Here is a 12,951-nt window from a genome sequence, read left to right on the forward strand (position 1 = left end):
TGCTGATATAAGGTACTGTATGTGGAATCTGTAAGTTTGGTCAGATTTGTTTGCAGTAAAATGGTATATATCATTAAAACAAATGGTAAAATTAACGTTATCAGATTCTAAAGGGTTATCTTACAAAGACTATTCCTGTGAATTCAGATGTAATAAAAGCAGACATACTTACCTTCACTGCTCCCCCACAGCTCCCACTGTCAGATCCTCTGGTCCTCACTCTGTGTTGTCATTTTTTACTTTCAATAATGTCCTGTTCCCTGCTCAGCACAGTGACTAGTGACATAGTGACTAGTTGAAAAGAACAGGAGTGAGAACCAAAAGATGTGACAGCGGGAGCTGCAATGGTAAGTATACCAGCCAGGGGCAGATTAACTTTACCATGGGCCTCGGGCTGTTCACCAAACTTGCCCCCCCAACCCACTGTAACTATGGTGACGCTAGCTTTAGTCTTTTTTTTCTCCATAATGTAGCCTGTAAAGGACCTGTGGTGACATCATTGTCACATGATAAGGTCCTTTAGTATGTTCTCTAATTTTACTGCATTGTCTCCTGGCTGCAGTTTTGCCCTGATTTGTGCAAAATTGCGGTAAAAAGCAGCGATTTTTATGCAAATCATGGCAGAACTGTAGCCTGGAAATAATACACCACTGAAAGTATAAGTCTGTTTCAGGGGCCATGGGCCCCCCAGGAGCTCAGAGCCCCGGGTTACCACCCGAAACGGACCTGTTTTAATCCGCTACTGATACCAGCTTTAATTATTTTACTGCATTGGGGAGACATGTACCTATCTTTCAGATCTGCCCTGAAAACCACTTTAACCACTTTCCAATCCGTCCACCAAAACTAGAATAATGTAGCAACAGCCATCATTGCATTGACAGGCAGCCAAACTCCAAAATAACTGTAGTCATTTCAAACAATTATAAATGGACAAGAAAAAATATGTTGGCAACATAGCCTGAAACATATTAAATAAACTGATGAATGTTATACCCAAAATGTAGGTGCATCAAGAGAGCAGAAAGCCTAAACCCTGCTAACCAAACCTTCCTTGGGGCCAACGCCATGATTCAACAACACAAACCTGACCTTGGACATAAGATGCTTTACACGATAATAACCACATTTCTGAACTTCTGAATTCCTTTAAGGCACAATTACCACTGATTTGTTGATCTTGTTTCATGGACATTTCAGCCATATATTACATATGTGCAATAGAAAAACAGTAGGGACCATTTTGATGGATTACAGGATATTATAGTTTTTGCTACTGATTGGAAATGAGAAACATATAGCTCCTCATATACCAGCCTCAATTTACCCTGACAAAAGCAGCAGACATCTGTCTATTTCATTCAGGTGATTAAAAAAAAAGTGGGTTCTAGTATAGTAGGGGTAAATAGGCCACAGCCAAAAACTAGGCAAAAAAAATGTCCACTGGTGAGAGAGAGGGGGGTGGGGGAGCAAGAGGTCTTTGTGTAAGAACAAAGAGGGATTAGTATTCAGAGGCATAAAGAGGTATAAAGAGAAGGTAGCCTGGTCAAAAGCAGAACACATTTTTCAGATCCCTCCCATCCACCCCATTGTTTTGTTGTATGGTTCATGCAATTTTATTATGTCATTTGTCATTGTCATTTTATTATGTAAAAGGTTGTTGATCCAGGGATTTATTCTGTTTGCTACTTTAGAGTCGCACCGGCCTTATGAGGGTTTTTGCCTTCCTCTGGATCAACACATTAGGGTTATACTATACATTGAACTTGATGAACTATTTTCAATCTTATTAACTATGTAACTATTATGTGAGGTGGAAATCGCGATCCTTCAACCAAGGTTATGACAGGCACATTAGGGGCCCCTTGGCAGGGACTGTTCTGCTTTACGGTGTCGCTGCCGTCAAGGTGGAGGGTCTGTCTGGCGGACTACCCTCAGAAATGGACTCTTTTACATTTCTGGATGAAATGTAATTTGCGTCGGGCCTCCCCATTTGTTAATGGTTCAAATAAAATGCAGCCTACACTGCAATATCGTCCGCCAAAGTATGTTGTGTTTGTATTTATTGGGGTTTATATTGTTTAGGTTCTTGGGTTACTGTAGGAGTGGGGTTAGCAGGTTCACCCCTTATAGACATTAGTCTGTCAGTGTTGTGCTACAGAAACACACATTTTCTTTAATATATTTATTAAACAAAAAAAGGATATGACCAGAATACCCATTTAGGGTGCGTTCACACCTACAGGATCTGCAGCAGATCTGCAACAGATCCGCAGCAGATTTGATGGTGCAGATTTGCTGCTGTGTTCAGTTACTTAAATGAAAATCAGCTGCAGATCCGGTAAGTGTGAACGCACCCTTAGGGTACAAACAAACACAGCAGAAACGCAGCAGTTAGGCAGCAGATTATATCTAAATAACTGAACACAGCATTAAATCTGCACCATCAAATCTGCTGCGTATCTGCTGCATATACGGTGTATGTGTGTTTGTACTCTTAGGGTGCGTTCAAATGTACAGGATCTGCAGCATATTTGAAGCTGCAGATACAAAGCAAATCAATTCAGGGCCATCAAATCTGCTGCAAATCTGCTGCAGATCCTGTACGTGTTAAATGTAACTGTCCCTATTATGAAAGTACATCTCTCCCTAAGTCTATTCCTGAAGATACAGACTGCATTTGCAGTCTTTATCTTTATACTTTACCTGATCCTCTGTTCCCTGGCTTTTCCGGTGGGCGCCACCATCTTGATGACGTCACTTGCGTTCCAGCGGTGCGTTCCAGCATGACGTCATCAAGATGGCGGCGCCGCCGGAACAGCCAGGGAACAGAGGATCGGGTAAAGTATACAGATACAGACTGCAAAGGCAGTCTGTATCTTCATAGATAGACTTTATGAAGATACAGACTGCATTTGCAGTCTGTATCTTTATACTTTACCTATCCTCTGCTTCAGTGCCGCAAGTGACGTAATCAAGATGGCGGCGCCGGCCTTGCTGCACCGAAGAAGAGGATTAGGTAAAGTATAAAGATACAGACTGCAGAGGCAGTCTGTATCTTCATAAATAGATTAGAGAAGAGGGACTTTAGATAATACACAGCGATCCGTATGTGTATTAACGGAGCGGCAGGCAAAGGATCATGGGAACCTTTCCTGCAGCTCTGCATGACGGGAGTTTCCTGTCTTTTGAAAAGAGCCATCTCGAGACAGGAAAGTAAAAAGTGAATAGTTAAAAAAGTGGCAATAAAAATAATGAATTATATTTACAAATGTCAATAAAATTATGATTTACATCTAATTAGGGAATACATTTTTTTTTACTTTCGTCCATGATTGGTTCTCTTTAAGTAGAGTGTATGTCATATGAATATAAAATTTCAGGGAAGCACCAGTGAAATATGTCATTTCCCATCAGAATTATTTATCAGGTTGTCCATTAGATCTCACAGTTGACTTTATCATTGCAGTGTCTAAATAGTGTCGCCTAAGTCAATCGGTCACAAAACAGACCTTCTCTGGAAGTAGTGACTCGTAGAACATGAGATCTGGTGATGCAAATTCTAAGGGCTTAAAACTATTAGCCCTTTATCAATTGTGCCTATATGCAGAGGTTGGAAGGTTTAACCCCAGAAAAAAGTGTGTCCAGTGTTACCTATAGGGTTGGACACAAATTGACAGTTTACTTTAGTCTGCAAAGATGAATTTCCTTCTTCTGGCAGAGAGTTATTTTACATACTATTTCATGAAGAATTGCTGAAAGAACTTGCTGCTGTAAGGCTGGGTCTCTCCATAGATATAAGATCTAATATTTCCATTTGATCAGCAGTACTGTTATATCTCAGATACAAATTATGTATTACTTGGGCTATAAATACTATGTACATATTTTTCCCAATAGGTCTATGGAAATGCAGGACCTAGCAAGTCCGCATAATCGTGTTGGTAGTGGAGATGCATCTGCCTCCAAGCTGGATAAGTCAAATATCAGCAGCAGCAATATCACTACCAATGGTACAGGAGGTAAGTTTTTCTTTTTTCATTAAAAGATTTAAGTTGATGAGAAGTTATTTAATTCCTTTGCATTAGCTTTTTCTCCAGCAATCTCCACATACAGAACATATTACCTCCAAATTGTAAGGCCCATACAAGAGCATAGGCAAGGTAATAGAGCCAGCAAAGTCTCAATGCAGATCTACCCTTAAAGTGTCCCTGTTGTTAGAGCTTTCAAAATCGAAATCAACAATAGATGTGAAATAAAGCAAATTTGCAATATTCATTCCTTATTTTTGTGGTTGTTATCATACTGTAAAACAAAGCTGAACTTACCAGAAAGCCAGGTCCAGTCTCCGGAAGGCAGATTTTCTGACTTTTGCTGGTTGAAAAAAAGAGACTAAACACAGGAATTCTGTCCAGTACAGAGAGTCAGGGCTCAATCTGTCTTGCCTTCTCTCTGTGAGCGCACAGATGGCCTGGGATACACAGGACTTCCTGTTTTCTGACTGTTTCCTGTTTTTGAGGGGAAAAAAAGTCAGAAAACAGGAAGTGCTGTGTTTTCCATGATAATTAAAAAATAACGAATGTAAATTGCAAACTTGCTTTATATCACATCTACTGTTAATTTAGATTTTGAAAGTTATAACAACAGTGACACTTTAAAATTGTGCTAGTCAGATAGTAGTGCCCATAAGGTGGGCACTTCATAGCAGTGCTCAGGGGGAAGTTAATATTACAGCAGTGTCTTACAGACAGGTCTTTCATCCATGATTATTTGAGCACATAATATGCACATGCCACCTGACATGATCTATGACATCCTTTAATTTAATCTCAATGGTACTTTCCATGCCTGTATCAAGATATCCTATTTGGGACCCCATGTACTGTATGCTAATATAATGATACCAATTAAAGTTTTATAGCAACATAACAAAGCAGTACAATACACTTTAGCGTAATGATGACGGAAGTGGGTGCAATTATATTAAATTAAGAAATAAAATATTATTAAATTCCAATTCTCAGGGGAGAATATGACTGTCCTAAATACTGCTGACTGGCTGCTCAGCTGCAGCACACCCTCTTCTGCAACAAGTAGGAATTACTCTATATTAGTATTCTGCATGGTGTTTGCGAGGCTTTCTGATTGAGGTGTTTGTTTCTCACTATATTTTGTGTGGTTTGCAGTGTTTACCTACAATCTCAATTTCAGACTTTCTTAGTGTGAGAATCAAATGCATTCTACATAAATTTCCTGTAATAGCGAGATATTCTGCTTTAGCTTTAGCTGTCTATGTGTTTCATGCACTTCTTTGTGCTGTTTTGTAACAGTTGTATCTTTAGTGGACCTTTGGTTACATATTAAAGCATTAAGAGGCTAATAAGATGGATCTAAGTTTTTGTTAGTCTTAAAAATTATCTTTACTATGTAAAGAACTTGAAATTTTGAAATCATATGCCATTTTTTGAATGAACACATACTGTAGGTGAGAGCTGTCAAACTCAAATAGACAGGGCCAAAATGAAAAAAAAAAAATGGACAAAGTCGCGGGCCAACCTTGATATTTATTGAAGCGTTGGCGCAGCATTCCTGGCACTGTAAGGGCCCTATTCCACAGTAACGATAATCGGCCGAATCGGCTGATTAACACTCTGTGAAATAGAGAGAACGATCAGCCGATCATGTCATCGACTAATCATTCATTTAGGGCCAGACCTAAAATCATCGTTCCCCCACCGCACATTGCTACAGTTGAATAGCGGTGCACGGCGGGCGACCGACAATTTGAGAAGCAGCAGCATACATTACCTGTCAGGTCTTCTGCTCCGCTCAGTCTTCCTCCCCGGGTCCCGTGCACTCTGGCTTCAGAATGGCCTGTCAGCTGACAGGCCATTCTGAAGCCAGAACACGCGGGACCCGGGGAGGAAGACAGAGCGAAGCAGAAGACCTGACAGGTAATGTATGCTGCAAGGGCTGCAAGGACATCGCTAACGATGTCCCTGCAGCCCTCGCTCAATGATCATCGGGCCGTGGAATAGGCCCAGAAAACGAGCGACGATCTAGCAGATCGGCGCTCATTTAGATTGTTGATCGGGCCCTCCTCGGCCCGTGAAATAGGACTCTTAGAAAGGCGTGCGGCATTCCTGGCACTGTTAGAATGGTGTGTGGCATTCCTGGCACTGTAAGGAAAGCGTCCATGTCACAGCCGCATTTTCTCTTTGGCAGGTAGCTTCCAGCATTGTGGGCTGTATGTATGACAGGGACGTGGACATCAGTGGTGAATTTACTGTGCAACAGGCCCTAGACTGGCCACAGAACTTGCTCTCCCCATGTCATATCGATTGCTCACCTTAGATAATAACACCTCTTACCCACCTATATACAAGCTCCCCATCCCTAGTGCCCAAAATGGTAAAATAGCCACTTCTGTAGCCCATGTGCTATTAGGTCCCTTAATAGTGCCCCTAATACTGCCTTAAAAAGTAGTTACAGTAGGTAATCCCATATTAGTGTCTCATATAATAGTCAGCACCTCAATAGTGCCCTATATAGTAGTAAGCCCGCCAATAGTGGCCCATATAGTAGTCAGCACCCCTCAATAGTACCCCAAATAGTAGTCAACCCCCCTCAATAGTGCCCCAAATAGTAGTCAACCCCCCTCAATAGTCCCCCAAATAGTGGTCAGCCTCCCTCAATAGTGCCCCATACAGCTGTTAATTACCCTAGTAGTTCCCCACAGAGTAACTACTCCGCCCATTAGTATCCCACATAGAAACTACTCCTATTAGTGCCCTACGTAGTAACTACTCTGCCCATTTGTACCCCACAGAGTAAATGCTCCCATTAGTGACCCACATAGTAACTACTTCCATTAGTGCCCTGCACAGTAACTACTCTCATTAGTACCCCACATAGTAACTACTCTCATTAGTGCCCCACATAGTAATTGCTCCCCCCACTAGTTCCACACATGGTAGTTTGCTTCTCCCACTTAGGTGAATGGGCTGGACTTATTTTTCACGACTCCCATGCTGTGACTCCTCCAGCTGCAGGATGCGGCTGCCTGTGTTGGCGTGTACTGCAGAAGATTATACCACTGGTAATATAATTAGCTGTCATGTCCTATCATTGGAACAGCTTTCGAAATCTATATATTTTCTCTGCAGGCCAAAAATAATGGCACTGCAGGCTAGAGTTTGACATGCCTGCTGTAGATGATCAAGGTCCAGGCGTGTGGCTTTGCACATCTTTTTGCCCCAATGGGTAAATAATTGCAATCAAAGACTTGTTTTAGCCAATGTTCACACATGGCATTTTTGTTGTTTTTTTAATGCATTTTTTGCCATGATTTTCCTTCAAATTGTACAACAACAAAACTCAACAACATGTGTAAAGCCTTATTAGTTTATATTATTGGAGTAACATTTTTATTAATGACAATCTATACTCCTTTGAAGGACTCTGGGGGCAACAGTAGAAATTTCAATTCCCCATAGATCTATAAGTGTCCCTGTCATATCATTAAAAAAAAAAACTTCTGACATGTCACATGCTTGAAAAAGGCCAGTTCTGGTTGAATCATTGCATTTTTTTGTATTTAGACATGGAATAAAACCTTGAACAGTGAAAAACTCCTGTGGATGCTGTTGAATGTTCATCAGGTTTTGGGTGTTTAGATCCCCACTGATCATTAGACTAGGCCAGGAGGAGAACACAAGTGCTTTTCCCTGCTGACTTACTGTGCTCCCCTTCTTGCTACAGTAGTAGATATACTCTATATACGTAAACGGTACCTATCACTTAAACAACTTCTGACATATCATAGCGACATGTGAGAAGTTTGTATCGGTCAGGATCTGGGTGCTGATAACCCCGCCAATCTTTAGAATAAATGGGAAGCTGCGCACAGCAGCAAGCACTCTGCCTCTTCATCTCCGCCTCACTACTAAAGTAGCAGAACACGGAATTATAATGTAGCCCTATGGAACTTCCAATACTTGGGGTACTGGAAGTTCCATAGGGCTTCATTACAATTCTGTTGACTGCCTCGACTAAGATAAAGATGAAGAGGGAGCGCGCACACTGCTGCGCACATCTGCCTCTTCATTCTATCGATCATTGGGGGTCTCAGCACCAGGACCCTGGCAGATACAAACTTCTGACATGTGGTGCAAGGAAACCATTTACAGTAAGTCCCACTGGCACCAAGGTGACCTCTGGCTGGCCCGCAGCTAAGGAGACCGGAAGTTAAAGTCTTCAATGCATCTCTATGACAGTGCTCTCATAGACATGCTTGGAAGACCCTGATTTCGGTCTTTAAAAGCCTTGGAGAAAGATTAGGGGTCAATGCTAGCAGGATCCAAACAGCATCTGAACACCGAAATGACATGGGTAAATATACATGCCAGCCTGCAGTGGGGGGCCAATTCCCCCCCAAAAATGCTGCTACTTTAATATATTGGTGCTTTGCCTGTTTTTTTTTTTTTTCTGCAGCGCAGTGTCTGGGGTTGTGGGGCTCAGAGGGTTGTCTGGAAGCAGTGGGGCCTCTAGACTGCTGGTTTGCTCCCTTCTTGGGCATTGTTGCAGCAATGGTGTTCATCGCGCTACTGTACCATTTTAGCTTAGGGACCCACATAAATCCGGAACCTTGAAACAGTATACAGGCTCATACACTTTGATCAAATTGTAACTAATTTCTGATGTTAGTATTAAGTATGCTGAGAAGCGGACGGTCAGTGTGAGCCGTGTGGTTTTTTTTCCTCCATGGAATTACTATTATTATTAATATAGAGTCCACCTCCTGAAGCAGGATGGGGAGTGAAGTTCTAGGCCACACACTCCTCCTATCTCGTTCCAACAATCAGTGAGAGTCTGAACACCTAAAACCTGACCGATCAAAACTTTGACATGTGAAATGACAGGGACCTTAAAAAATTGTTAATTATGGAATTTCTTCTTAATATATTATATGTGATATGTTCAAAACATGTACAACAACAATACAAAATGGAATATCGTAGTATTTAATCAAACTTAGCAGGACCAAATGACAAAAAGTAATGTAGTTTTGTAAAACACATAACATGAAAGAGAAATTGTCACAATTCACACGCTGTATATCTTCAAATACATTAATGTCATTTACATCAACAAAGGAGGAAGACTACTGGTTAAGTTGCTGTTATTTGATATGGGAAGAAGAGCGTAATTCAATACAGGTTTTTTTTCTGATAAATTAGTCTAAGTAAGAGCAATTAATATTTAATGTGTCCTTGTTCACTTAAGTATTTTAAACTATTTACTTTATCTCAGTGAAATATTCCCACAGAAGATATACATTACAAACATTATCCCAACATGGATTTTATATAGATTGCTCAAGGGGCTGCTATTTACTTAAAGTAAAAGTCATCACAGCTATGTAATGGAAATTTAAATACTACTGCAAATTATTCTGTAAAAAATCTTAAAGTATACCTGTCAGAATTTTATTTAGTTTTTTAAATCAACAGGTTGTGATCACAAGCAGTTTTGCAATATACCTGTTTTATTTTTTTAATATATTTTCTATGTTTAAATCAACATTATACATATGGCCAAACTCTGCTCCATGCTCCCTCCATGTTGATATTTGGTGTTTTCTCTGTTCAAAAAAGAGACCAAACGCAGAAATTCCCAGTCCTTAGCATGCTAATGCAAGAAAAGACACCTGTACGTAATGCAGGTTGTATATCGGCTGAGGGCAATTAACTTAGGCTAATTATATTATTAACATTAGCTAATTATATTATCAGCTCTGAAGCTAATTGTGCGTTTACACGTAACGATTATCATGCGAATTTGCGCGATAACGAACGAATTTGAATGATAATCGTACGTGTAAACGCAGCAAACGATCAAACGACGAACGATACATCGCTCATTTTGATCTTTCAACATGTTATCAAATCGTCGTTCGTCGTTCGCAAAAAATTTGCAAATCGTTCCGTGTGAACAGTCGTTCGCCGATTTAACCAATGTGTGAGATAGGCTTAAGCGTTCGCAAAACGATCGCAAAACGAATTTTCTGTACGATATATCGTACCGTATAAACGCTGATCGTTATGAAAAAAAAATTGTTACTCCGACATCGTTAATCGTACGATCGGGCCAATTATTGTTTCGTGTAAACGCACTATTACCAGGAGACAATGCTCTTTGTTATGTAACAATTCAGTCAGTATAACGTCACTGAGTGGTTAGAGGTTTTAGTGCTGTGGAACAGGAGAGCTGACCATACAATGCAAGCACCCCCAGGATTCTCTGCTACTGAATGTGGATGCACAGCAGCTGTACACATGCGCAGTGAAGGGAGACACTTAGTGGCCATATGTATAACATTAATTCAAACATAGAAAACTTTAAAAAAAGAGAGAGTATATTTAAAAACTGTTTGTGATCACAACCCCAGATGATTTATTTTTAAAAAAATGTGTGACAGTGCCTCTTTAAAGCATTTTTGTCACTGTATTAGTGATGGGCAGTGTCAGCCTGGCCCACCAGAGTACCGTAGCATCCAAAGTTGTAATCAAGCTTTAACACAGCAATATAATGAGGCTTCGTAGGTCCAGCAGCAGACACTCCATTTGGAGCTGTTTGACATCAATTATGAACCTGTGTGGCCTATTTCTTAAGGGATGAATCACAAATAACCTATTGGACCTCTATGGCAGAATCATGGAACACCTGACTATTTCTAGTGATAGCTGAATATTAGGTCATCATTACCATTCATTTGCTGTGACATCCCATAAAATGAAGGGAACTATACAGTGACCCATTCTGTTTTTCTGACATTTTACCCTCATTTCCGGAAACTTTCTAGCCATTTTTTAGCTCTTATTAAGGTCTAGTCTCCATAATGTCTTTCATACACAGCACATAAAAGAGGGGACCCTGCTCTCCTATATATTTATAGCATTCCCAATGAAATAGCAGCTGCATGGAGGACGTTATAGAGCAGTAATGTGTAGTGTAAGCTGTGAATCATGCATTGGGTGAGATCTAATACTCTCTCCTGTCACTCCCTCCTCTTCTCCTTTCCATGTCTATAGACTCGTATGGGTAGCATGTAACATGATCCCTCGCTGAAATGTTGGCCTGTCGATTTTGAAATTATTAAATGATTTTAAATGAATTTAGAGGGTTAGGTGGAGCAGGAAAAGAATCTAATAAGAGGAGAAAGACACTGTTATAATCTAATAATATACATTACAGAGTTTCTTGCATTCAGCTATGCTATTAATTTATGCCAAGTCAGTCAACAGTTTCCACTTCAAATATAGTATAAAGCATACATAACATTTAAGTCAAGTATATTGGGACAGTTGCTGCTTTGGCTAAAAAATATAACTGGTCTGGCGTAGTTTGCCCTAAATTTGAATCTGGGTCTTGTGTAGTTTGCACAAAATGTTCGAGTTTTTGTCAATCGAGGAATGACAAAAACTTTTATGAGACACTAATCTTAGGAAAACATACTGTATCACTTCAGTAAAGTTATAAATAGAAAATCAGAGAAAGAAGAAAAAATTTCACCACAGTTAAAAGGGCTGTTCCATGCTATATAATTATGCTGTATGGACTGGGTTAATTATGATAAAAAATTATACTCACCACCCTAATCCCCTGCCGCATTCATCCTGACAGTACTGCATGTTCATACTAAAGCAAGAAGTGCTGCTCAGCTGGAACTGGATGGATGGAGGCAACAGGAGATAGGGGCAGGTGAGTATCATTTTCTTCATTGCTTGAGAATTAGTGATTTTGCTACAAAGATTTCTAAATCTTAATGAGTAAGGCAAAATCTTTTGTTTTCAGTAGGGAAACAGCAACTTTACTGTTATTTGTTTGGATCTGGGCAGACTTGAGGACACTAATCAGATTACCATTGAGAAGGTCAGCCAGTTCTTACAGTCAGTTCTGTAGGCTTATGGAATGCTTATTGCCGAATGCTACTGTAATTTAGACTATCTGACACTGGATGAAATCAAAGTATATAAAATACTCTGGGGATGCTCTTAGCATCTGCTCATTTCTCCTCTCTCCTTTATCATGTTGTAATGCATGGAGATAAATCATTCTGTCTTGGCACAAAGTAAAGTATTTACGTCCTGCAAAAATATGTGCAGTTTGTGTTTGGCACCTGTCGAATCAATTAGGTGTAAAAGACTTCACAAGGTTGTATTTCAAGACCAGGCAATAGACACTGGCATATTTTTATCTTGTCCGTCACATAAAAACACTATGACTTATGTAAAGGGTTATCATTATAAGCCACCTTTACTAAAGCTTATATCATTGGGTTTACTGGATGGGGAGGTTATTATGAGGTTCAAGGAAGAATATTTTGTCAAAGAACAGACGTGGCTGAATAGAAATGTCAGACATCGGCTATGTTCCCATTCTGAGAACATATCGGGCAAACACAGTGGTCTTGTTAAATGGACAGCCGCTAATAAGGAACATGATCATTTATAGTGGCTGTCTATGTTACGAGACCACTGCCTTCCCCGATATGTTCCTAAAGTAGGAACATAGCTATTGTTTGCAAGTGATAGTACTATGCCAAAGTTTTAAGCAGGCATGGAGCAAAGCAAGATACAAGATATTATTAGGGAGGTGTCTGATTGCCTTCAAATTGTTACACAGCCGCAGAACAACAACCCCAAAAACACAGCCAATGTCATTAATGTTATCTTAAGTAGAACATAAAAAGTTTAAAAGAAGTCTTGGAAGTGATGACATGCCCGACAATCCCTTATTTCAATTAGAAGAAAGAGGAGGATTTGAGTGAAGCTACATCCATATTCTCCAAAAGATGAAACAAGATGAGGTGCTCATCTTATAACAGTTGCTCGAAGAATCGTTTTTTTAAGGTCTAGTCCACACAAAGTGCATAAGGAGGGAGAGAGA

At 40.1% G+C, this 12,951-nt stretch overlaps 1 protein-coding gene across 8 annotated transcripts in view; it reads left to right on the forward strand.

The window, feature by feature from the left end:
• EYA4 (EYA transcriptional coactivator and phosphatase 4) overlaps positions 1-12,951 on the forward strand; it is a 251,265-nt gene that overhangs the window by 148,045 nt on the left and 90,269 nt on the right. For 5 of the 8 annotated variants that reach the window (XM_069973716.1, XM_069973718.1, XM_069973717.1 and 2 more), the window contains exon 4: positions 3,901-4,022. In XM_069973716.1, the coding sequence (XP_069829817.1) occupies positions 3,901-4,022 (122 nt within the window). Of the gene's footprint in view, positions 1-3,900; positions 4,023-5,024; positions 5,094-12,951 lie in introns of all 8 variants that reach the window. The other 3 variants (XM_069973713.1, XM_069973715.1, XM_069973714.1) reach the window with 1 other exon arrangement.

This window comes from Dendropsophus ebraccatus, chromosome 6 (assembly GCF_027789765.1).
Source record: "Dendropsophus ebraccatus isolate aDenEbr1 chromosome 6, aDenEbr1.pat, whole genome shotgun sequence".
Lineage (NCBI taxonomy): Eukaryota > Metazoa > Chordata > Amphibia > Anura > Hylidae > Dendropsophus > Dendropsophus ebraccatus.